The 26,932-nt window shown below is 47.5% G+C and overlaps 1 protein-coding gene across 2 annotated transcripts in view; it reads right to left on the bottom strand.

Annotated features, from left to right (window-relative positions):
- Positions 1-26,932, bottom strand: part of LOC134338024 (chromodomain-helicase-DNA-binding protein 5-like) — a 104,119-nt gene that overhangs the window by 13,500 nt on the left and 63,687 nt on the right. For both annotated transcript variants that reach the window (XM_063033531.1, XM_063033533.1), the window contains 13 exons: positions 24,827-24,996; positions 23,347-23,521; positions 21,265-21,351; positions 21,070-21,158; positions 18,173-18,306; positions 17,682-17,826; positions 15,443-15,608; positions 8,354-8,415; positions 6,491-6,629; positions 5,583-5,726; positions 4,868-4,976; positions 2,811-2,943; positions 471-666 (listed from right to left, as the gene is read on the bottom strand). In XM_063033531.1, coding sequence (XP_062889601.1) covers positions 471-666; positions 2,811-2,943; positions 4,868-4,976; positions 5,583-5,726; positions 6,491-6,629; positions 8,354-8,415; positions 15,443-15,608; positions 17,682-17,826; positions 18,173-18,306; positions 21,070-21,158; positions 21,265-21,351; positions 23,347-23,521; positions 24,827-24,996 — 1,749 coding nt within the window. The remainder of the gene's footprint in view (positions 1-470; positions 667-2,810; positions 2,944-4,867; positions 4,977-5,582; positions 5,727-6,490; positions 6,630-8,353; positions 8,416-15,442; positions 15,609-17,681; positions 17,827-18,172; positions 18,307-21,069; positions 21,159-21,264; positions 21,352-23,346; positions 23,522-24,826; positions 24,997-26,932) is intronic.

Genomic DNA, 26,932 nt, shown 5'->3' with positions numbered 1-26,932 from the left:
CAACACTGGACCACTGCTAACTCCCAAGGGAAGTACAACCTAGTCTCCACTCTGCTGTCTTAAAAGTATAAAACTGTTCCCCACCCCCAATTCCACTACATAGTTTTGTCTGTACCATACAACCTGGCAACTTTTCAAACTCGGGTAGAGGTGAGCCCGGCTGAGACTGTTTGTCAGCGTAGGTCTGTGTGATAATCCACCCCCAGTCCCTACTATTCAAGTTTTTTTTTTACACCCAAAAATAAATTAAGATCACAATTACACCAGAGGCACTTCATTACAAAAAGCTGAATTTATTAGCAGATTCGCTAAAAAAAAGGAACAATTTTTACAAGATATTGCGGGGCAGTGCAATGGTGCTGAAACTATTCTCTTAACTTTCAATCTCTACGATGTCCAGGACCTGTTTGAGTGGTCACTATGGAGACGGGAGGTAGACGGAAGCGGGGGGCTGAGCTCACGCGACAAACCTTTGTGCAGAACTGCATTGGCGGGCTTGTTACCGGCCAGAGACTCCTTGGAGAGATGTTGGTGGCTCTCGGCTAAACATTCAACCTCAGCGAAGCGGGCGTTGAGAGCCATGGCAGGGTGGTTGGGGTCCTGGGTCATGTTGAGGTAAGCGGCTCTCCGTAGTTGCTCTTCGATCACCAGAGCCTGCTCCAGGAGCTGAGGTTGGGGAAAGTGGGGGGGAAGACAGGAGAACGGGGGTCAATACAAGTAACGAACGCCATTAGCCAAGTTCAGCAATATCTCACCCACATCCACCGGTAACCCAGAGACCCACTGCAGCCAGTCCACAGCAGGTCAGTGGAAGTGAGGGGATTGGGGAAGGGGCAGCTGGGGGCGATGGGGAGTTGCAGAGAGTGGACACAAGACCAGGGAGGATACATGGAAGAAGGTGACCTGCCAGTCAGGAGTGTTGCACAGGAGGGAAGAGGAAGGGTACCCCGGGCAGTCAGGACAGAGGAGTGGCAGTGGATGGGTGGGAGGGAAGAGGAGGAAGAACAAATGAAGATTCATATCCAAAATCATCCTTCACAACCAGAGTCCCAAACTTCTCATCAACCACTAACTTTGCGGAAGTGAAAACAAGGCCACCAACGTCCGCAGTGCAATTTCCCACAGATTTTAGCAACCAACCTCGGAACAGCGAGATACATCAGCCTGGACACGCAGGAACGCTTCTTGCTTTCCAAGGCAGGCCAGGGCTTTCCCATCCACCCCAGAAGGCAAAGGGTGGCTCTCCTGAGTGTGTCCCCACAGTGCAGTACTGACTCAGCAGGTCCACATCAGACACTCAGGAATCAACAAATACCCGATTCCGGAGCAATTGTAGAAAGATTTCTTCACAAGCACCTGGGATACACTCACGTGTAAAGACACACACTTGGAAGTCAAAGTTAAGTTTATTGTCACGTGCACAAGTACATGTATATACGTGTGCTTTGAAAAACTTACTGCATCACAGGTACAGTAATGTGCAAAAAGTCTTCAGCACATGTATATAGGGTGCCTAAGACTTCTGCACAGTACTGTAGTAATTTTATGTATTGCACGGTACTGTTGCCACAAAAATAAACTAATTTCATGACATATGTGCGTGATGATAAACCTGATTCTGGTATGGGTCTGTATTGTGGACTGAGAGTGGGAAGGGGGCAGGGAGAGGGGAATCGTGGTTGGGAAAAGGGGGAAGGGAGAGAGGAGGGAGCGGGAAGCACCAGAGAGATGTTCTGTAAAGATCAATAAACCAGTTGTTTGGAATTAAATAACCTTGCCTGGTGTCTCAGGGCTGGGTGTGTCTGCACCTGTGCCAACCCCCGCCCCCGGCACTCCTTCTTTACCACCTGTCCCACACCCCTCCCGCAGCATTCCACACTTGCCATTCCAACATCCTTTGCTCCTGCCAGATTTATAAACTCACTTTTGGCTCCACATTGACAAATACAGTACTGTGCAAAAGTCTTACGCACCTTAGCTATATATATGTACCTGATACTTTTGCACCCTTCTGTAAGTACTACCTAATGCCAAGGCACGTCTGTAAGTACACACAAAAATCACACGCTGCCTGTTGCCAACAGCCCTGCATTACAAGGAGCTTCACATATTTCAGTTAAAAAATGTGTCTGCTTCATGTAATATTAGCACAGGACACTTCATTTCTTTTATTAGCCCTCCTCACACAAGCAACCAGGCTGGGGAAGAACTAAACGCCAGGATTTTGAGTTGGGAGGGGAAGCAGGGGCAGAGGGAAATGTAGGATTGTTCATGGCCTTATTCTGGTTGAGACCCTCAGTATCTAAGTGTAAAATTGACCGTCCCAAATGACATCAGCAAAGGGCACAACTTTCCCCACGTATTTATTAATCCCAGTTACCTATAAAGGATCGACTGAACGCATGACAGTCTGCTGACAGACACAAAGAGCTTGGATTTCACAATTAGTGGCAAAGTCACTGGGTAGTCACAGGAATTCCAGGGATCACTAAGTCCAATCAGGTGTGCAAAGGCAGGTCCGTTTACAACCTGTTCCTTACGTGGGAAGTACAATGTCAGCAATATAGAACTTCGGTCGTGAGTAACGGCCACATGGCAGAGTGCTGTAAAAAGCTGTCTGGTTCAATGCCCTTCAAAGAAAGATCTGAGTTTCCCCCTGCAGACCCACCATGTGCCATCTCCTACGTGCTCTCCGAAATGGTCCAACAAGCCACCCAGATCAGAAATGAGCAATTAGGGGCTGTCCAGGCCCTGAAAACTAAATGAGTAGATAGAAATTGTAAACACTCCTGTGACAGCAGCAGATTTACCTTGAACCTCCTGGCCAGGAACTTGTTCTTCATTTCCAGGAAATTCCCCTTGTTCATCTCCGCTTTGAACGGTTCATTGATGATGGTGTATCTGGGATCGTTTTGGATGTCTTGCCATCGAGCATAGCCGTGACTGTACGGAAATATTAAGGAGAACAGAGCAACAGGAGGGAAGGTGGCAACGCACTGTTCCTGCAGGAGGCTTACAGCAGATGGACAGGTCATTGAAAGCTCCAAGAGTTTTGTAGCTGTGTTAAAGAGCCCCACTTTCTCCATCTCAATCCCGATTCTCCCACTTAAAAGATCTCTGGGTAGTACCACACAGATTACACACAATACGTATATAACACTGCCCTGGTTTTAGCATAAATAACACATTTTTGTGCTTTACACCAGCTACCTGTGCATTTTCCAAATTGATGCACCTTTCCTGGTAAATAGGAAGTAAATAATTCATCAGGTTGAGAATATATGCCACAAATGTCCAACCAACAAGTCACAGTAACTTTAGACCAAACTTGACACTCTGAATAGCTCTAGTCTTCATATCGCAAACAGGAAGATCGAGGAGCAGGGAGGCATTTCTCAGATTATAAACATGAGAAGAATTGGGAGGGGTTCTATTTCAACGTCTGATTTCCTCACTTGCAGACCCTAGTCAATTCATATCGGCAACCACATCTCCTCCACAATCTCCATCAGTACAGGTGCACAAAAAGTCTGTGTGTTTAGTCCCCTGTTCTACTCATTTTATACTTATGACTGTGAGGCTAAGCACATCTCCAATGGCATATTTTAAGTTTGCCAAATGACACCACCATCACTGGCAGAGTCAAGGGTGGTGATGAACCAGCATGCAGGAGGGAGATTGAAAATCGGGCTGAGTGATGCCACAACAACAACCTCTCGCTCAATGTCAGCAAGACCAAGGAGATGATTATTGACCAGGAGGAGGAAACCAGAGGCCCATTATCCCGCCCTCATGGGAGGATCAGAGGTGGAAAGGGTCAGCAACTTTAAGTTCCTTGGTGTTACCATTTCAGAGGATCTGTCCTGGATCCAGCAGGTATGTGTCATTATGAAGAAAGCACAGGAGCGAAGATTTGGCCTGTCATCTAAAGCTTTATAGATATATGTTGGAGGATATATTGACAGGTTGCATCACGGCCTGGTATGGAAACAACAACGTCCTGGTACAGATCATCACGGGTAAAGCTCTTCCCACCACGGAGCACATCCACATGGAGCGTTGTCGCAGGAAAGCAACGTCCGTCATCCAGGACCCCCACCATCCAGGCCACGCTCTCTTCTCACTGCTGCCATCGGGAAGCTGGTACAGGAGCCTCAGGACCCGCACCACCATGTTCAGGAACAGTAATCACCCCTCAACCATCTGGCTCTTGATGCAGAGGGGATAACTTCACTCACCCCATCACTGAACTGTTCCCACAACCTATGGACTCACTTTCAAAGACTCTTCATCTTACGTTCTCGGTATTTATTGCTTATTTGTTCATTATTATTATTTTCTTTTGTATTTTCAGTTTGTTGTCCTTTGCACATTGATTGCTTGTCTGTCCTGTGGGGTGCAAGGGACGTCTTCCATTGATTCTATTGTGTTTCTTGGATTTACTGTGACCGCCTGCAAGAAAATGAATCTCAGGGTTGTATATGGTGATATAAATTTACTTTGAACTTTGAATTACTAAAATCTTCAAGGTTATGAAAGGAATCAAAACAAAGGAAATGATGACAGTTCCACTTGCAGACATGACAGGATTGTGAAGGATTGACGGGGAATCTTCAAACCGATGGGAGTCTAAGGATTTCAGGACGTGCTTCATGAAGAACATGTCAATGACAGTTACTACACTCTGGATACAAAGTCATTCTGTGATCCATCATTCAAACACTGTCCCTGTGAGCACCCAACACAGTCCCTCAGTCTGTAGAAGTGTGTATAACCACCAGGGTGAGTTACTACTTCCTTACACCCCCCCCCCATCGTTCCGCTCCCCCCACCCCCTCCCATCACTCCCGTCTCGGGTCATGGATACGCAACGATGCCAGCCAGCAGCCAGTAGTCGTGCCTCCTATGCCAGATGTCGTAGATCTTTCCGGAAGAAACAGCAGCTCGTTCTTCATTCTGCCAAAGTGTGTGCAACTCTGACAAAACAGAAACCAGAAGTGTTATCTTGCAAACATTTCCATTCAAAGATCGAGCTGGAATAATGAAGTTCTGCTGTTAGTCTCCATTGTTACAGAACCATTGGTCTCCAAGGAAACGGGTGTGCTGAGCTGGAGGTCATGGGCAGAACCCCACCAGCACTGACACACGACAGCGGATTGGAGGAGGGAAAGGGCCCACTAGCACTGACCCAGGCCTGAGGGAGAGAGCCCCGCCAGACACAGAAAGGACAGCTTGGAGATGCGAGAGGTTGAAGATGCTGGAACCTGGAGTGACAAACAATCTGCTGGAGGAACTCAGCAAGTCGAGCGGTGGAGAGAAGGGAACTGTCAAGGCTTCAGGTCAAACCCCTGCATCAGGTCAGGACAGAGTGGAGAGGGGCAAGTGGTGGGATAGGTTCAGAAAGTAAACCAGGGGAAGGATGAGGACGATGGGTAGATGGACCCAGATTGGGAGGGTTGGGGAGGCAGATGGAGCCTGTTTCAGGGGTGAAGGAGTAGTGGAAAGGGAGTGAGAGAATTAATGTCGTTCCTCTCCATTAAGGGAGTGACAGGATCTATAGACAGGCAGACGGGGCCCAGTACCTGTGAAACCTCCGTCCGCGATATTGAACATAAATTTTCCTTTGCCAGCCTGCTCCTTTCTGCTGTCTTCCTCCTTCATGTCTTTCACTATCTCACCATTCTGCAGGCTTTCTGCAACATCTTTGTCCTCGTTAGCCTCTTCAGCTTTAAAAGAAACATCGCATTAAGTACCAGTCTGGGCAAAGCTGAACGACCAGCGCACGTGCCAGCCCCGCGGGGTATCCGCGTGGAGATACTGGGGAGCATTGTCACCAGCGGCTCTGGACTACAACTTTCACCACCCCCTTCCCCCACCTTCCCTAGGCGCCAGCAAACTCCGCACGACAGAACGTCGGGCAGCACGCTTGCCTTTGAGTGGGCAGGTCATCGGTTTGCGGGAACCACCCCGGTAATCCAGGCTGACCGCTGCAAAGTCCAACACAGGGACAGCCATGCCAGCATGTTCCCCTGGATCAGGGGTTCCCGATCTGGACCCCTTGGATAATGGCATAAAACAGGTTGGGAATTCTTGCCTTGGATAAGGTATGGAATCTTTCAACTGCCTGTGGATCAGTGCGTCAGCTGGCTCTATTGAAGAGCACCCAAGCAAATTCTGCTGATTATCCTGAACTCTGCTGTGATATAGTGGTGTTAAACTAACAGGCAGGATAATAACCATCACTACTACAGTTGTTACATCACTGTGGACTCTTGCTATGCAATATTTGTATACAGCAGTGATGACTGTATTTCTAAATTCTAAACTGTAACTTCATATGACTGTAACCCATATGAAGAGCAGCCACTGGACTCCGAATGTTTACGAGGGCGACTCCGAGTCCCCTTGTGAGGTCCGGGATTAGGGCTGGAGACCTCACTCACGGTAGCAACAAGCCTTCAAACCCACCCGCCACACATTTGATCAGCACCTTTGGGGTGAGGGGGTGCCGTCTGCTCCAGCAGCTCGTGCCCCCCTTTCTCCTCCGCTCCGCTCTCGCCCCCTTGCCTCTTGCTCTCCGCTTCCTGAGGCTTCTCGCTGCCAGGAGCCGCCTTCACCCCGCCGGGAATCTGTCGCCGAGAGGAACATCGGAGAATGTATCAGTGCCTGCCAGGACTTCGACTGCCCAGGCTGACCGCTCCACTCCTCCTCCAAAGGGCAGAACGCTTCACCAAAGATGTCCCTCCCTTGGTCAGAGTCTGTAGATCTGGGACCTCGGTCTAGAGCCCAGTGTTAGTGCGTGAACCCAGTCAGCATGTCTGGTCTTACAGGAAAGATGGTTTCTGGGGTGGGGGGCAGAAACGCTGGCAGATTTCATCCTCCCTACGCCAGGGCATGGAGAGTATCCATGAACAAGCCAGCTACGGCCCACTCAGTGCAGGCTGGCGATCCGGGGCGGATGGGCGGGTGGGCAGGGCCGGGAGGTTAATCGGCACACACAAGGGAAGAGATTACCGGGACATAAGTGCGGGAATGGGACCGCTCCAAGCCAATGGGCTGAATGGCCCACAGCGTGATAAGGAAACATGATCTGATATTGGTTTGTGACCTTCTTGGCTGAGCTCTGCTTTCACAAAACCGTATTTATTTATTTATTTATTTGCAGGTACAACATGGAATCAGGGCCTTTTGGCCCAATGAGCCCACGCCACCCATGTGGCCGATTAACCTACCAACCCAAACGTCTTTGGACTGTGGGAGGAAACCAGAGCACCCGGAGGAAACCCACATTGAGTACATGCAAACTCCTTACAAACAGCAACTTATCTTTCACTTTCAGATTTTCCTGTTGAAGGGATAGTTTGAGCCAAGAGAGGATCCCTTCAACATCTAAAGTGGACAAAGTCACAAACTCTACGGCCACCCCTTAGAGGGGAGGAGTGCTTATCAACTCAAGCCCAAGAGTAAACTTTTAATAGACTCGGCCGTGAGTGACTCCAGTTAAAACAGAAGTTAATGCTTCCCCTGATGTCTAGAACAGAAATGCTGGAGATACTCTGGTCAGGAAGTTGCTGTGGAGAAGGAAGTAGAGTTAATGTTTCAGTCCACAAGCACAATTCCACAAGATCAATAGACGTAGGAGCAGAATTAGGCCATTCGGCCCATCAAGACTGCTCTGCTATCTTATCGTGGCTGATTTATTATACCTCTCAACATCATTTTACAACTTCCCACCACTCGTCATTTTAATAATCATTCTCATCCTGGCCTCAGTCCCTGAGAGTCCTCCAACAATTAGTCTCCGGACTGAACTTCCGCAATAACGACTCTGCTGTTTATAGTTATGTCTGCTCTAGACCCGGTCGGTGCTGTTTCAATTGTCCAGTCACTTCCTATCCATCCTGCACTGCCGTGCCCACTGCCATTAACCCTCTCCCGTCCAACTCTCCAAATCTCCCCCTTAGGCCTTCAACATTGTTCGTATTTTTACACCCCCCCCCCCCCCCCGGTTGAGCTCTGACAAATTGAGCTGAAACGGGGACCATTTTTCTTTGACGTACCAGGTTTTTCCAGTTTTCCAGTACTCTTGTCTTTTGTAGCAAAGTGGCAACTAGCTGACACTGTACCTCACGCAGCCACAGTAACAGTAGTTATCTCAGTTCGCAAGAGTCACCACTGCACAAGACTTTTAAACTTGTTTGTATCTTGTTATAGTGAAGTCACTTCAGGTGAATGGAACCTCTCTGATTTCTGCACTAAATGGGCCACCGGGCAGCTCTTGCTCAGTTCTGACTCTCAGTCCCGACCCCTGACGCCAGGCGCAGAGGCTCGCTCGCACCCCGGCAATACTTGCCTCACACTCCTCCTTTTCCCTCTCGCTGTCATCCATCACTTCCGCACAGCAGTCATTCTTCTCTAAGAGGAAAAGGAATAGCTTTGGTCAGATTACCTTTGCCACCTGAAGCTTCGACCCCACCCACACTGGAAGCAAGGTGTCACAGACCCAGCGACAAGACGATGGCCAAGCCTCCTGGCCGAGGGTTGATCTATTGATCTTGTTTCAGAAGTACCACGACGGTAGTGTGTGTTTGCAGCTCCCCTTCACCCACTGCTGAGACTCCCTCCGGTCGAGGCTCTTGGCCACTGCACATAATAGACACGTTGAACTTTGCACTAAGTCTCTGCCTGAAGATTATGGGCTCAAACCAAACCCCAAACGGGAGGCCTGAACAATGGATTGGCTTCCCGACTTCCCAAAAGGAGCGCGGCAGCAGGCACACAATCCATGTCAACACTTGTGGAAAACACGGAGAGTTTGACGTCTCATCCGGTCAGCAGCTCATTCTGCTGGAGCGAAAGCAAGACGGGCAGATGCTCACCATCATTCTCCAGCAAACCCTTCACATGCCAGCCTTGTCCCTCCTTTCCCAAAGCAACAGCACACACTGAATGCTGGAGGAACTCAGCAGGTCGGGCAGCAGCTATGGAAATGAATGAACAGTCAGCTTTTCGGGCCGAGACCCTTCATCAGGACTGGAAAGGAAGGGGGAGGACACCGGAATAAAAAGGTGAGGGGAGAGGGGAAGGCGGCTGGCTGGGAGGTGATAGGTGAAGCCAGGTGGGTTGGAAAGGTACAGGGCAGGAGAAGAAGGAGGAATCCGACAGAAGAGAAGAGTGGACCATGAGAGAAAGGGAAGGAGGAGGGGACCCAGGGAGAGGTGATAGGCAGATGAGCAGAGGTAAGAGGCTGGAGTGGGGAGTAGAAGAAGAGATGAGGGGGAGGGATTTTTTTTAAACAGTAAAGAGAAATCGATATTCATGTCATCAGGTTGGAGGCTAGCCAGACAGAATATAAGGTGTTGCTCCTCCACCCTGAAGATGGCCTCATCTTGGCTCATGAGGAGGCCCCGGATCTACAAGAGGGAACCGGAATGGGGATAGGAATTAAAATGTTTTGGCCGCCAGTGAGTTCTGCTTTTGGCAGATCGAGTGGAGGTACCCGACGAAGCGGTCCCCCAGTTTACGACGGGGGTCTCACCAACGTAGAGGAGACCACATCGGGGGCACCGGACACAATAGACAACCCCTGCAGATTCACAGGTGAAGTGTTGCCTCTGCTGGAAGGTTTGTTTGGGGCTCTGAATGGAGAGGAGGAAGGAGGTGAATGGGCAGGTGTAGTACTTTGCAGGGATAAGTGCCGGGTGGGTGATTAGTGGGGGAGGACAAATGGACAAGGGGATGGCGGAGGGAGCGATCCGTGCAGAAAGAGCCGGGGGCGGACGGGGGTAAAGATACGTTTGGTGGTAGGATTCCTTTGGAGATGGAGAATTGCAGGGCATGATGTATTGGATGCAGAGACTCATGGGGTGGTAGGTGAGGACAAGAAGAACTCATCGCTGTTAAGGTGGCAGAAAAATGAGCCGAGTGTGGATATTTGGAAATTAGAGGAGATGCAGGTGAGGGCAGCATCAATGGTGGAGGAAGGGAAACCCCGTTCTTTAAAGGAGGAGGACATCTCGGATGACATGGAAAGGAAAGCTACGTCCTGGGAACAGATCTGGTGGAGGAAAAGAAACTGAGAAAAGGGAATTGTATTTTATTTTAACAGCAGACAGGGTGGGAAGGGAATAGTCAAGATGACCATGGGAATCGGGAAGGCTTATAAAAGATGTCAGTTGGCAGTTTATCTCCAGAGATGGAGACAGAGTGATTGCAAAAGGGGAGGGAAGTGTCGGAAATGGACCAGGTGAATTGGAGGGCAGGGGTGGAAGTTGGAGGCAAAGTGGATGAAGCTCACGAGCTCAGCATGGGTGCAGGAAGCAGCACCAATGCAGTCATCAGTGTAGCAGAAGAAGAGTTAGGGAGTGTTACTGGGGAAGGCTTGGAACACGGACATAACCAACGAAGAAACAGGCGTAGGTGGGGCCATGCGGGTGTCCATGGCAACCCCTCAAATCTGGAGAAAGTAGGAGCAGCAAAAGGGAGGTTCAGGGCGAGGAACAGGAATTCTGCAGATGCTGGAAATTCAAGCAATACACATAAAAATTGCTGGTGAACGCAGCAGGCCAGGCAGCATCTCTAGGAAGAGGTGCAGTCGATGTTTCAGGCCGAGACCCTTCGTCAGGACTAACTGAAGGAAGAGTGAGTAAGGGATTTGAAAGCTGGAGGGGGAGGGGGAGATCCAAAATGATAGGAGAAGACAGGAGGGAGGGATAGAGCCAAGAGCTGGACAGGTGATAGGCAAAAGGGGATACGAGAGGATCATGGGACAGGAGGTCTGGGAAGAAAGACGGGGGGGGGGAACCCAGAGGATGGGCAAGAGGTATATTCAGAGGGACAGAGGGAGAAAAAGGAGAGTGAGAGAAAGAATGTGTGTATAAAAATAAGTAACAGATGGGGTACGAGGGGGAGGTGGGGCATTAGCAGAAGTTAGAGAAGTCGATGTTCATGCCATCAGACCTAATCAGTTCCCCTCTACCACCACTCTGCTCCGTCTAGCGGAATTAGTCCTTACTCTTAATAATTTCTCCTTTGGCTCCTCCCACTTCCTCCAAACTAAAGGTGTAGATATGGGCACCCATATGGGTCCTAGCTATGCCTGCCTTTTTGTTGGCTTTGTGGAACAATCTATGTTCCGTGCCTATTCTGATATCTGCCCCCCACTTTTCCTTCGCTACATCGACGACTGCATTGGCGCTGCTTCCTGCACGAATGCAGAGCTCGTTGACTTTATTAACTTTGCCTCCAGCTTTCACCCTGCCCTCAAGTTTACCTGGTCCATTTCCGACACCTCCCTCCCCTTTCTAGATCTTTCTGTCTCTGTCTCTGGAGACAGCTTATCCACTGATGTCTACTATAAGCCTACTGACTCTCACAGCTATCTGGACTATTCCTCTTCTCACCCTGTCTCTTGCAAAAATGCCATCCCCTTCTCGCAATTCCTCCGTCTCCGCCGCATCTGCTCTCAGGATGAGGCTTTTCATTCTAGGACAAGGGAGATATCTTCCTTTTTTAAAGAAAGGGGCTTCCCTTCCTCCACTATCAACTCTGCTCTTAAACGCATCTCCCCCATTTCACGTACATCTGCTCTCACTCCATCCTCCTGCCACCCCACTAGGAATAGGGCTCCCCTTGTCCTCACCTACCACCCCACCAGTCTCCGGGTCCAACATATTATTCTCCGTAACTTCCACCACCTCCAACGGGATCCCACCACTAAGCACATCTTTCCCTCCCCCTCTCTCTGCATTCCGCAGGGATCGCTCCCTACGCAACTCCCTTGTCCATTCGTCCCCCCCATCCCTCCCCACTGATCTCCCTCCTGGCACTTACCCGTGTAAGCGGAACAAGTGCTACACATGCCCTTACACTTCCTCCCTTACCACCATTCAGGGCCCCAAACAGTCCTTCCAGGTGAGGCAACACTTCATCTGTGAGTCGACTGGGGTGATATACTGCGTCCGGTGCTCCCGATGTGGCCTTTTATATATTGGTGAGACCTGACGCAGACTGGGAGATCGTTTTGCTGAACACCTACACTCTGTCCGCCAGAGAAAGCCGGATCTCCCAGTGGCCACACATTTTAATTCCACATCCCATTCCCATTCTGACATGTCTATCCACGGCCTCCTCTACTGTAAAGATGAAGCCACACTCAGGTTGGAGGAACAACACCTTAGATTCTGTCTGGGTAGCCTCCAACCTGATGGCATGAACATCGACTTCTCTAACTTCCGCTAATGCCCCACCTCCCCCTCGTACCCCATCTGTTACTCATTTTTATACACACATTCTTTCTCTCACTCTCCTTTTTCTCCCTCTGTCCCTCTGAATATACCTCTTGCCCATCCTCTGGTTCCCCCCCCCCCGTCTTTCTTCCCAGACCTCCTGTCCCATGATCCTCTCGTATCCCTTTTGCCTATCACCTGTCCAGCTCTCGGCTCTATCCCTCCCCCTCCTGTCTTCTCCTATCATTTTGGATCTCCCCCTCCCCCTCCAACTTTCAAATCCCTTACTCACTCTTCCTTCAGTTAGTCCTGACGAAGGGTCTCGGCCTGAAACGTCGACTGCACCTCTTCCTAGAGATGCTGCCTGGCCTGCTGCGTTCACCAGCAACTTTGATGTGTGTTGCTTCAGGGCAAGGATCAGCTCTGACAAATGAGAACAAGTTTCCCAAATCCTCCTTTCCTTGTACGGCATCCTTAACTCAGTGACAGGGGAAACATTTGACACTGGGCCACGACTGAGAGAGTACAGCAACCTCCCATAATCCTGGTCAAGGAAGGTGTAAGCAACTTCCTACAGGATGGAAGATACAGAGGCAGCAGGTGCAGGGATCAAGACCCAAGACAACACACACAAAATGCTGGAGGAACTCAGCAGGTCAGGCAACTTCTACGGAAGGGACTAAACAGCTGACGTTTCGGGCCGAGACCCTTCATCAGGACTGGAAAGAAAAGGGGCAGAAACCAGAAGAAGTAGTCGGGGGAATGGGTTAGAGTACAAGCTGGCAGGTGATAGGTGAAACCAGGAGAAGGGGAAGGTCAGTGGGTGGGGAAAGGGGGGGGTTAAGTAAGAAGCTGGGAGGTGATAGGCGGAAAAGGAGGAGGAATCTGATTGGACAGGAGACTGAACCACGGAAGAAAAGGGTGGAGGAAGGAGACCAGGGTGAGGTGATGGGCAGGTGAGTGTGATCCGTGCTGGTCGTCCTTGCAGGAGCCAGAAGTGCAGGGAAGGAAAGAGGAGATGAGCAGGAGTTCAAATGTGGAGCAGCACAAACATCTCAGAGCACCGTGAGATTGGAGAAAGCCTGAGACATGTGAGATCTTGAAGGAATTTGAGTAAAAGAACAAATTTTTTTTAAAAAACTGTGACAGTGCTTAAACGGGTTCAGTGTAGGTCAGCAGGTCCAAGGGACACATGTTCGGATCCAGTCTGCAGTTTAAACCTGTGAGGAAGTGTTGTGTTTTTAATAATTCAGTAATATTTGAGGACGACACTCAGATTTACATAAGTGTCCTCAAGTGACTATGGTCACGTACAATCACTAAAAAACTGTATTGAACAAATCACTGATTGGATGAGCCAAAATTTCCTCCAGTTAAACAAAGAGAAAACTGACGTAATTGTTTTTGGTGTCAAAAAAGAACCATTAAAAAGTCAGTGCTTACTTCGAATCCTTGTCATTACTACCGCAAGCCAAGCCAGAAACTCAATCAAAAGCAGTAACGAATCAGCATACAGGAGGAAGAGTGCAAATGTTCATTTGAGGGGTGACCTCACTGAAACCTATCAAATGGTGAAAGGCCTTGGCAGAGTGGATGTGGAAAGAATGCTTCCTGTGGTGGGAGAATCTAAGGCCGGGGACACAGACTCAAAATAGAGGGGCGTCCTTTTGGAACGCAGACGAGGAGGAATTTCTTTAGCCAGAGGCTGGTGAATCTGTGGAACTCTTTGATACAGGCAGCTGTGAATTCCAAGTCTTTAGGTATATTTAAGGCAGAGGCTGATAGATTCTTGATTGGTCAGGGCACAAAGGGATACGGGGAGAAGGGCAGGAGATTGGGGCTGAGAGGGAAATGGATCAGCCATGATGAAATGGCGGAGCAAACTCGATGGGCCAAATGGCCCAATTCTGCTCCCATATCTCATGGTCCTATTCACAACCACCTCTCACTCAGTGTCAGCAAAAGCAAAGAGCTGATTATTGACTACAGGAAGAAGAAATCAGAGGTCCATGAAGCCAGCCCTCAACAGGGTATTATAGGTGGAGAACGTCAGCAACTTTAAGTTCCATGGCATTATCATTTCAGAGGATCTATTCTGGGTCCAGCATGAAAGTGCCAATATAAAGAAGGCATGATGGTGCCTGTACTTTCTTAAAAGTTTGCAAAGATTTGCCATGACACTTAAAACTTTGACGAACTTGTGCAGTTCAGAGATGTACTGACTGGTTGCATCAGAGTCTGGTTTGGAAACACCAATGCCCTTGAACGGGAAAGCCTACAAAAAGTAGTGGATAGAGCCCAGACCATCACAGGTAAAGCCCACCCTAGCAACGAGCAGATAACAAAGAGCACCTTCACAAGAGAGCAGCGTCCGTCATCAGGGACCTCCACCACCCGCGTCGTGCCCTCTTCTCGCTGCTGCCATCAGGATGAAGGTTCAGGAGCCTCAGGACTCACACCACCAGGTTCAGGAACACCTATTACCCCTCAACCATCAGGCTCTTGAACCAGAGGGGACAACTCCATTCGCCCCATCACTGAAATGTTCCCTCAACCTATGGAGTCACTTTCAAGGTCTCTTCAACTCATGTTCTTGATGTTAATTGCTTATTTATTATTATTTTGTTTTTTCTTTCTTTTTGTATTTACACAGTGTGTTGTCTTTTGCACTCTGGTTGTCTGTCCGTCTTTGTCAGGTGAGGTTTTTTGTTGCTTCTATTGAGTTTCGTTGTATTTACTGTGAATGCCTGCAAGGGTTGCAAGTGGTGACATTGATTATAAATTTACTTTGAACTTTTGGAACATAATGGGGACTGAACAGGTTCTTCATTATTTCGGGGAGGAAACTCCTGTACGCTGGACAGTACAGGAATCGAGCGATGCTTCAGGAGTGAAGTTATGTACACTCAAGCACACACAGCTGGCAATGTGGTGTGGACACTGCTGTTGAGGGGCTGCATGAAGGGAGAAAGTTGATGGGGACTAGGGCATGACCAGAGGGTGACAGTGGGCAGTTGATTCTCCAGCTACAGCTGATGAGACATAGATTGACAAAGACAGGAGAGTTCAAGTCAACAGACAAGTCTGAGGCACAAGCTTACCCTTGTTGTTATCACCCAGAAACACATTAGCCCACCAGTCACCCAACAGCTCCTTACAAGCGACCCTTAGACAGGCAAACAGTGGCATTTGAATTCTGACCAAGTGGAACGCACCGGTAGAGCTGTGAGCTGGTACACCAGGCAGAGGGCAGGCAGGGCTGGCAGCAACAGGGGTGCTGGCATCAGACGACGTGCAGTCAATGGGCTTCTTGCTCTCCATGTTCTCGGGCACCATCTCCGGCGTGCTGTACCTCCCGTTGATGTATTCAAACTCCTGCACCTTGGATTGATTTTCCAGAGAGATCATTTCAGTGACAAGTCAAAACAGGGGGAAAAAAAAAACTGGTGCAAAATGGGTCTGGGTAGTGGAAAAGTCAAGACTCAAATCAGTTCCCTCAAAGATTAGGCTATGAAACAAGTTAGGGAACTGTTCACCTAGCTCAGTTGAACTTCAGCTATCAATCTCACTGAGAAACTGTCACCATGCAACAAGGAGGGAACATCATCCAACCTGCTGGCCAACCTACGGTGCACATGCTCTGGGAATGTTTTATAGGACATTACAAGTACAGCCTTGATCTCCCACGAACCAGTGCACGAATAAGTTCAAAAAAAAAATTGCTATGTGGCAACCATTGGCCACACAATCTGGTCTTTTCAGACAACGCTGTGGTGTTTTCTACATCTGTCAGTGAGGTCTTGTCTGATGCACTTCAGATATAGAGAAGCCATTAAGAGCAAGGACTGAATTCTGCTTGTGCTAAAAACAATCCTAGCAACAAGAGGCCAAGATACTTTGAGAGTCAGAATCAGTGACTTATGTCTTAAAATCTGTTGTCCTGGGAAGAGTTCTACCGAAAGGTATGGAGCAGGGGTCTCCAACCATTTTCATGCCTGACCCCTACCATTAATGGAGGGCTCCGTGGTTCCCAAGCTGGGAACCCCTGGTGCAGGAGCTTTTTTTCTGTATTTGTGTTGTACCTTTACATGGGAAAGTGCAGAAAGCTCTTTGCCCTCGTCTAATCCATGGAATATTTGAAATTGCCATTAACTACTAAAATGTATTCTCCACCATTAAATGGACAAACCTTAAAAGAAAATCATCATGAAAACAGTTCTTTATCGGAATGCTGACATTAACCTTTCTCTACTTTATCAGCCAAGCCTGTACTTTATTTTTTGTGAGATATAAATTTGTATCTCTCCTTATTAACCAGAGCCATAACAGTAATTGGTTTCAAGTCCATTCATGATCACAAAGACAATTTGTGGCATGTCCTGCTGATACTTAAATTGCCCACTAGTGGGCAGCACTGCTGCCCATTCTACTGGTCCCAACTTGTCCACTTGCTTCAATTGAAAATTTTTAAATGGTACAAAGCATCATGTAATCTCAACATTACCCAAGTTGGTGAACATCCCCACATTTCCTGCTTTTATTTCAACTCCAATATTCACAGCAATTTCTTATACAAGTGATATTGCTAAGCCTGAAGCCCCACTATAAACATCTTAGGAACAGCTTCTTCCCCTCTGCCATCAGATGGTCTGGGGACACTACCTCACTATTCTACTTTTGCACTACTTATTGTAACATATAATAGATTTTTTTTTTATGTCTTGCACTGGTTTACTGGCATAAAACAACAGATTTTAAGACATAAGTCACTGATTCTGACTCTCAAAGTATCTTGGCCTCTTGTTGCTAGGATTGTTTTTAGCACAAGCAGAATTCAGTCCTTGCTCTTAATGGCTTCTCTATATCTGAAGTGCATCAGACAAGACCTCACTGACAGATGTAGAAAACACCACAGCGTTGTCTGAAAAGACCAGATTGTGTGGCCAATGGTTGCCACATAGCAATTTTTTTTTTGAACTTATTGCACTTCAGTGAATTGTCTATGTACCCAAAGAATGTGGCTCCCACAAGCTCCATTACAACAGTGAGGGCCCTGTAAATGTACTGCAACAGCAGTAAAGCATTTTGGGATATGCTCTGGCTGTGAAAAATCCTTCAGACCAGGAAATATAACGCAGTGAATAAAAGTACCATTCTTTCTACCATTCTTCTTCCAACTCAAACCCCTGATATCCTCGTGAATGTACCCCAACATCAATGGGTAGGGGTGACTTCACGGTCTCCCCATGAGTATTGCCTCTCTACCCCATCTCAGTTACTACAAACATTCAATCCTGAAGCACTCCTGTCAATGTTCATACCTGAGCTTGGGTGAGGGGAGATCCCAGGGCACAAACAGCTGGCGTTTCCACTCGCCCTGCGACAGCACGTCAATGCGTTAAAACACTGCGCCTAGCACGGGTGACGACGAGCTACAAGACTGCCCACACTCACCTTCTTCCTGACCAGTGACATCACGCCTATCCTGGTGAGCACATGTTGCCGGGACAACCCTTCACGGGGCACACCGTCTGCAAAGGTCTCGGATCCGTCTGCACCCGGTTCACACAAGTGTCTCATAAACAACGAGACGTAGGCTCTGGGGAGGGAACAGTAGGCCAGCTTAAACCCAAGACTAGAGACACTGTACTATTAAAAAAAGAGAAATTTAGTGACCAAAAACTCCCTTTAAATATGAGGGAGAGGGAGGTCAGTAAGCTGATTTGTAGCTCAAGAGCAGTGAAACACTTTGCCTCCTAACCACACCTGCCTGGGGGCTGGATTTAGAGGGTGTGGAAGAGGAGCCCAAGAAGATAGAAGGTGTTTCTAGGTGAGTAGAAGAACTGTACATACAAGAAGCTGAGGGAATGGTACCAGGGAGTAAAGGAAGAGGGCGAGGGGGACCTGAAACATTTAGCCACTAGTCTGTTTTAATTTAAACATACCGGAACTCCTTCTCACTCTTCCCCCGGAGATCTCGCACCAGCCAGTGTGAATTGAAAGCATCTTGTGGCGGCATCCCCCAGCGCATGATGGCATTGACAAAGGCTTTCCGCTGGCGAGCATTGAACCCAAGAACCTAAACGCAGACAGGATTAACCGTCAGGGGAGGGAGGTCAGAATCTTTACTTTACATCACTGAATCCCGGCCCCTGTGAACTTCCAATATCCGGAGCAGGCTGCCCACACTATCACATCGTCATAGACATCACTGCTGTCTCTTCTCCCTCTTTGATGGAACCAGTAACATTTCCATATTAGTATTATAACCAAACTAACGATGCTTTTATCATTCCTTTAAATTAGTGAAAGTTTTTCCTGCTGAGAGTAGGGATTTAGCTGATGTAATCCAGATTTATGGGATGTTCTTTGGATTAACTGAAGCAAAGTGTCTTGTAAAAGGGAAACAATACCAAACCAACAGTTTTGTGAATAACCTTGGTTCAAATCCAAAGAATTTTAGAATTTTAAACACTTAAGTACTTAAATGAAAATGAAATCATTGTTACTCCAGATCTGAAAGGCAGCACAAAAAAAATCCACAATCAGAAAAAAGAACACCATAATTAAAAATGTACAATAAATACAATATACAAGATAGCTTATATACATAGATTAACCGTGTGTCCATAAAGTGACGCTAGGCACAGGAGAGCCTGTACGTAAGGTAACTCTGACAGTAAATGATAAAGAAGTGGTGGTGGGGTATGTTAGTGGGTGGGGGTGTTGAACAGTCTTCCTCATCAATCAGGCTAATTAACACCTCCAGCTATTAATCCACCTCACCACCACTGCATACATATCACCAATGTCTCTTTTATGTACATACGATCAGTCTATGTATAATAATTACTTGTATATAGTATTTTATCAGATTGCTTTTATATTTATATTTATTGTGCTTTTTGTGTTCTTTTTGCTTATTGTGGTTTTTATTTTGATCTGGAATAACACTCATGTTGTCCTTTACACTCGCACACTGAAGAATGACAACAGACAATTTCGAACTTGAATTTGCCTGTGGGTGGGAGAACTGTCTCATACCAATGCTCCCCACATCACTGCATGGGTCAGCTGGTTTCGTCCTTCTAATCTACCCATCTAATCACGTTCACCCACCCCCCTCCTCCTCCCTACCCCACAGGATGTTGCCTGGGCTGGGGCCTCTCAGTTGGGGGAGTGTCTCGGATAAGAGGAGTGATGGAGAGAGTCACAGTAAGGAACACAGCTGAGCCGAACTTTGACTCCATCTCACAGAACTTTCACCCCAACAAGCACCCATTTATCCTATTCCCATTTACCAGTGTTTGGTCTGTAGCCTCCATCTCCTTGCCTATTGAAATGTTTCTCTGGGCCAGGGGCTCCCAATCTTTTTTATGCTATGGACCCCTACCATGAAGCAACGAGCCCATGGACCCCAAGTTGGGAACACCTGCTCCAGATACTTCTGAAGTGTTGTAAGAGTTTTTGCTGCCACCACCCACTCAGATATTGCGTTCCAAAATCCCAACACCCTGAGTGAAAAAAATCCTTCCCTTAAGTCCCCTCTAAATCTCTCACTCATTACCTTACCCCAGCTATGTCCCCTGATTACAGACGACTCTGCTGAAGGGAGCTTTACTACTGACTACCCTATACCCCTCAACTTCATTCACCTTTCCTAGGATCCCTCCAGCCTTCTCCAGTCCAAGGAAAACAAACCCAGCCAAACCGGTCTCTCCTCATCACCAGGACAAGCCAGCCCCTGGTGAATCTCCTCGTCTCCCTCTCCAGAGTCATCACATCCATTCATCAGTATTAGTTCAAAAGCAGCTTAAAAGTCAACAGAACTGGGTTCCAAGATTCTCCCATAAAACGTCTGTTGGGACTGATTTAATAGGACAATATCTATTGTGGCAGAAGCTTTATTCTGTAACAATCTACCCTGTATGTGTCCCGGGAGCATTTGATGCGACAGCATGAAACAGGGATGGCAAACCTATGGCACGTGTGCCCACAGTGGCACGCACAAAATTTTGTTGGCATACAGCATGCAGTACTGCCCCTCGATTCTTTAAACCCCACCCATAATTAAAAAAATACATAACAATTATGTTTACTATCAAAAGGAGCAGCAAATGTTTTTTTTTAAAACAACCCGGGATTAGTAAGATGTTTTCACAGGAAACTTTTCACACTGGTCTGACAGCAGCTAGACAGTTGCGACAACAGATGACATTCGATAATACATTTTGAGGTCTTCGCAGACCAGGTGTACACATCAGTATTTGGAGAATATACCAATACACGTTAGAAATTGTGTTTCGTTGCAATTGTCTTTTTATATGACTTGTATACGGTTTTCTGAAATGCTTCATTTATACAGTACTTATATTAATAGTAAAACTGTGAATACGTCAATGAGCAAAAGTATTCATCATTTTTCCTTTAAAAAGTCCATAATTATTGTTATTAATTCATTAATCAATGATCATTTCTGCTCAAAGTTACCAATAGGATGCAACAGAATTTTTTTAAAGGTTAAAATTTGCCAATTTGTGCACCTTCTCCCTAAAAGGTTTGACATCCCTGGTACAGAGAGTGCTTTACGACGTGTCTAATCCACACTATCCATATGATGAGTTTGACTTGGAGAAAGACTTTACTGTACAATACGATATTTGACCTGGGATATTTGATGCAGGGGACACTACAGATGGTATCTAACCCCATCTTTATCTGCTCTGGCAGGGTTTGAAGGGCCAGCGTTGAGGTTTTACTCTGCATCGAAATCCTCCTGCTCATCCCCCCTGAAAATGATTCTGGTTGGAGGTTGATAGAAAGGAATAGGAAGCCATTTTACCTCAATATTCCCACCAACTCGAGCTAGTAAGGGCGGGAGGGGTTTGTCCCTCTCATTCTTAAGTTGCCTCCGTGATTGTCGTCTCCCAGCTGGAAAACAAAGATACTGGGATTTAAGTTCTGGAAACAGAGCTCACAGTTTTAAGATGAAACTACTGCCCTGAATTAGAAGGGGGAGCCATCGCAAAGCCCTCACCTTCCAGCTTCTCTTCAAAGTCTTCATCCTCATCCTCAGAGCCCACGGAGTACTCCGACTGGTTGTCTGATAGGTCATCCTGCCACTCTGAGAAACAGAGAAGAGAAAAATATCAGCTTTATCTGTCACGTGTACATCGAAACCGTCAAATCTCGGTTATTTATTTAAGATACAACACAGAATAGGCCGTTCTGACCCTTCGATTCCACGCCACCCAGCAATCCCTGAATTAACCCTAGCCTATTCAGGGGGCTAATTACAATGACCAATTAAGCTACCAACTGGTATGCCTTTGGATTGTGGGAGGAAACCAGAGCACCCGGAGGAAACCCACACGGTCACAGGGAGAACGTACAAACTCCTTACAGACAGTGGTGGGAATTGAACCTGGGCAGCCTGTACCGTAAAGTGTTTTGCTAACCACCGCACTACCGTGCCATGCCAAATCAATCAGCGAGTATGGTGCTGGGCAGCGAACACAGTGTGGCATTCCCACAACTTACTAATCCTAACCGTACGTCTTTGGAATGCGGGAGGAAACTGGAGCACCAGGAGGTCATGAGGAAAAACATAAAAATTCCTTACAGACAGCGGCAGGATTTGAAACCCAATCTGAGAGCTGTTGCTGTAACAGTGTTACTTATTCACGTATTGAGATACAGCACGGAAAAGGCCCTTCTGGCCCATTGAGCCCTGCTATCCAGCAACCCTTGATTTAACCCTAGCCTAATCATGGGGCAATTCACAATGACCAATTAACCCACCATCTACGATGTCTTTGGCCAGAGGGATGAAACCGGAGAACCCAGAGGGAGAACGTACAAACTCATTACAGACAGCAGTGGGAATAAACCAGGGTTACTAGTGTTGTAAAGCGTTGTGCTAACCGCCACACTACCATGCCCCAAGAGGGCTGAAGACTGAATGAAAGGAGAAAGGGTTTTTTTCCTCCCAATTCAAAGTTGCCTACATTCCAAGTGATCTTTTACCCCCCCCCCCCTTTATTTCACACAGTATACAATCCTCCACCACAATCTCAGACATCCCAAAGTGCTTTACAGCCAATGGGGTATTTTTATGACGTCAGTGTTGTAAGAAATTCTTGCACTGCAATACAATCATCTGGTTTACTTCTGTTGTTTGAGACACAAATCCTGGCTCAAACACCAGAGGGAAAAGACGGGGCCTCCGTTTCACCTTTCACCTGCTGAGCCAGTGCCCTGGGCTCGTGGTCACATTAGGCCCAAACAGGTCAGAGAAGTCAGATTCCCTCTCCAAAGGTCTTCAGTACATCAGGAGGGTTTTTAATGAGACTGATAGTTTTGTGGTTATCATCACTGATACCAACCTCTAATTCCACATTTACTTTTTTAAAAATGGACTAACATCCCGCCTATCAATAGTGGGATCTGATTTTGAGGTAGGAGTCATTTCAGCTACTATATATATACACACACACACACACACACACACACACAGGCATCCGTTACTCTCGGCGTAGGCCTGGGCAAGGTTGTATGGAAGACCAGCAGTTGCCTATGCTGCAAGTCTCCCCTCTCCACGCCACCGATGTTGTTCAAGGGAAGGGCACTAGGGCCGATACAGCTTGGCACTGGTGTCGTCGCAGAGCAATGTGTGCTTAAGTGCCTTGCTCAAGGACACAACACGCTGCCTCAGCTGAAGCTCGAACTAGCGACCTTCAGGTCACTAGACCGACACCTTAACCACTTGGCCACGCCCCAACACTTGGTCACGCTACCATAACCTATTGCATTAACACAAGAAAGTCTGCAGTTGCTGGAAATCCAAAGCAATGCACACAAAATGCTGGAGGAACTCAGCAAGCCAGGCAGCGTCTATGACTGTACATTCACTTCCATAGATGCTGCCTGACCTGCTGAGTTCCTCCAACACTGTGTGTGTGTGTGTGTGTGTGTGTGTGTGTGCGTGTGTGCGCGTGTGTGCGTGTGTGTGTGCGTGCGTGCGTGCGTGCGTGCGTGTGTGTGTGTGCGTGTGTGTGTGTGTGTGTGTGCGCGCGCGTTTCTTTCCCCTGTTGCATGACCCACGTTTCCACACAAATACCTTGGTCCTCCTGGGAGGCATCGTTGTAGTTGACCTGCTTGCGAATGCGCTTCCCTTTGCCCAGATTCCTGGCGAGATCCTCTTGTTGCTGCTCATAGTGATGCCTAAGAAGCTTCTCCCAATAATCAGGGTCCACATTCTCTTCCTGTTTGATGATCTCTCTTTCAACCTCCTCCTAAACATTGCAAAATCATCAATAAATCAGTTGCACTAAGAATCATCCGCGAAAGGTTCATTCAGAGAGCAGGGAGCTTAAAGCATCCTAGGACACACTGGGACAACCTCATCAGTGATGTAACCCGGAATCATGAGGTCTTTCAACATCAGACACCCTCGGCCACGTGTCCCAGCCGGGGTTGATGAGGTCCCGGCTTGTGTCCCAGCAGCACTGGTCCACGGGTCACATCTCTTGTTCCACAGCCACCTGGAGGCTCGCCCAGCAGCGTCTGTGACGGTCCTGATGGCTCTTCATTTTGCAGCCCCCATAATGCCAAGGAGAGAGGAGGTTCTGCAGGGCGAGCAGCCAGAAAAACCTCTACACCCCACCTCTATAGGTTGGTATCATGCCCTCCACCTCTGTCCCTGGCACTGCCCTACCAACTCCTGGTACTTGGCTCTCTTAGTCTCGAACGCCTCCACGACATGTGCAATTAGCTCTGGCCACTCACACCCGTATCATTGATCATTTTTCACGGAGGAATATATTCGCCTGGTAAACTCCATAAGTGCACTTCATCGTAACGATGAGTATTAATGTCATTGCAACAAAGAGCATCTCTTACACGTCAGAGAGAACAGGTAACCAAATTTTTAAGAAGTAACACTGCAAACAGAACTGTGCCCCACAAACAAGAAATCACACCAAAAAGCATATGATAAACACAAGGGATTCTACAGATGCTGGAAATCTTGAGCAACACACTCAAAATACGGGAGGAGCTCAGCAGGTGAGGCAACATCAATGGACAGGAAGAAACAGTTGACATTCGGAATGGAGACCCTTCATCAGGACTGGAGAGGAAGGGGGAAGAAGCCCCAATAAGCAGGTGGGGAGAGGGAAAGGAGGTAGGTTAGACCAGGTGAGGGAGAAGGTGAGTAGGAGGATGAAGCATATGTAAATGTCTTTAGGGAATCCAAGTTCCATTAATGGTAATTTATTTTTTAGTAAACTGGGGTTTGGTACAAGACTTCAGCACAACTTGAAACCATGACGACCTCCCCACCAGTTTCACCCTGCCAGCTTTTCAACCCTCCAACACAATCCACTGAGCACAAGAAAGATTCATCAAATGCAGGGGTCAGGCGGGAAGCTGCAGAGGCTCCTCGCGCCCCCCCAACCCTCCTCCACTCTGCCAGAAAATGTTCCCCATCACTTGATAGTTTCTTTACAAACTCCCCACCCTGAATAGTCCAGCTCTGTTGCATGGTCCGAATCAACCATGCTTCTGTGAACCTGAGCCCTGGGAGAAAATGTCGTCACCTGTTCGTCCTCTTCCCGTACCACGTACTGGGCTACTTTGAAGGAGCTGAGGTACTCGTTCATATTCTGAATGTCAGCATCGTCCGTTGCGTTCTGATTGCGATCGAGAAGCTTGGAGATAGCACTGTCATCGTAGTGGATCATCCGCATCTCCTCAGCTTCCTTCTCAGCTAGAAGTTTAAAAAAATATATCAAATTATCAGCTGTTTCCCTGCACCGCGGTGGTGAACACCTTGGTATCAGCAACCTGTACGGTAACTGGCTCAGCTTGTGTTTGCTTCAGCCCTGAAGTCGCATCTCTCACTCGGGAACTCCACCATCACCCAGACTACGTGTTTCTTGTTTTCTCTTCTGCTCCATTGCTGAGAGGTTTAATTCTGTGTCTGAATGCATCTGGGAAAATCTAAACTTTTAAATGTACCCCGTCCCTGGCTTCTTATGCCTCTGATATTGTTTACACATTTATCCATACATTGAAAGGAATGAAAGAGAGTTGGAGGAATAAATATAAATAAATATAACTATATACCTACAACCTTATTCCTCTAGATCCCTTTAAAACCTTCAGTCCTAAAAGCTCCAGTTACCACACACCACCATATCTACCACCAACTCAACAATTTCCTGCTTTTACCTCACCATTTCTAGAACATTTCTCCTTAACAAGTAAATGTTTTTAAAAACTTGGTACAGAAAAATTATACCAATGTAACCCTGATAAACTTGACCAATAGTTGTCTCCTCCAATAACGTATTCATTAAATCCCTTAAGACGTTTAAAAAATTCCACTCTACTGCCAGTTTTCTTCTATTTTAAGGAACTTTTCTCCTCAGGAAACAGGTTGGAGTTGGTCATTTGGGTCTTTACACCTGCTCTGCTTGGGGCTTTTTTTTTAAATTCAGCTTCACCTTCCAGTACCAAACCCATATCCTTTGATCCCCATTCGCCTCCAAGAATCAAACGGTCTGTTTTGAATTCAGTTTGGAGAGAGAACTCGACAGCTTCACTATTCCCTGGGGAATTAAATTTCTTCTTGTCTCAATCCCAAGCAACTAACTCTATATATAAGAAGTTCAGTCGTCTTAACCTCTCTTAATAAAACAATATAGCACTCAGTAATATAGCTGCTGAGTCTTTGTTGCAATTTGTATCCCAAGTGTCTCCTTCCACAGGCAGGAATCCAGATTCGCCCTGGTTTAACATGGTATCTCCACTGATTTGTGGAATTTCCCTGACAACCCCCAAAAGCATGGCTTTAAGCCTTTTCATCCATTTTTAGACACACCTGGCTTTCCTAACATTTTGCTCAGAATATCAGTTCCCAATACCATAATCATATTTTGTCCCATCCTCCATCTTTAGACACCATAATCGCTCCCTTGTCCCTTCTCCTTAACCTCTGACCAAATCCAGCCCGGCCTCGGCAAGTTTCTCTCACCCGCTTGCACTAAAACACTTGGCTCTCCAGCATTTTCACCTCAGCCGGAGGCAGAGATTGGCTGGAAGTCATTTCCACAGGTGCGAATTGTCATTCACTAATTCCTTCTCGACCCAGCCACAACGGCAAGTGCTGGGAAGCTACTGAGAATCAGAATCCGGTTTAGCACCACTGGCATAAGTCGTGAAATTCGGACTGGTCCAAATTCTACACACTTTCCGGTCATGGGCCATCAGAGAAGGACCACACTGACCACAACCTTCCCCAGCTGTAACTGCTACCTCAGCCACAGGGACTTTCAACCGTGGCAGCAACTGAAAATTACCTTTCCTGATCTAAGGCTCAAGATTAATCAACCTTTTCAGCACACAAAGGTACTCAAGGATGATACAGGCATCCGTCAGTCTCGTGAGACCATGGATTTGCGCCTTGGAAGGTTTCCAGGGCGCAGGCCTGGCCAAGGTTGTATGGAAGACCGGCAGTTGCCCATGCTGCAAGTCTCCCCTCTCCACGCCACCGATGTTGTCCAAGGGAAGGGCACTAGGGCCGATACAGCTTGGCACCGGTGTCGTCACAGAGCAATGTGTGGTTAAGTGCTTTGCTCAAGGACGCAACACGCTGCCTCAGCTGAGGCTCGAACTAGCAACCTTCAGATCACCAGACCGAA

The sequence above is a fragment of the Mobula hypostoma genome, chromosome 25, assembly GCF_963921235.1.
Source record: "Mobula hypostoma chromosome 25, sMobHyp1.1, whole genome shotgun sequence".
NCBI lineage: Eukaryota > Metazoa > Chordata > Chondrichthyes > Myliobatiformes > Myliobatidae > Mobula > Mobula hypostoma.
The sequence above is the reverse complement of the archived record's forward strand: the minus strand, read 5'-3'. Positions and strand labels throughout refer to the sequence as shown.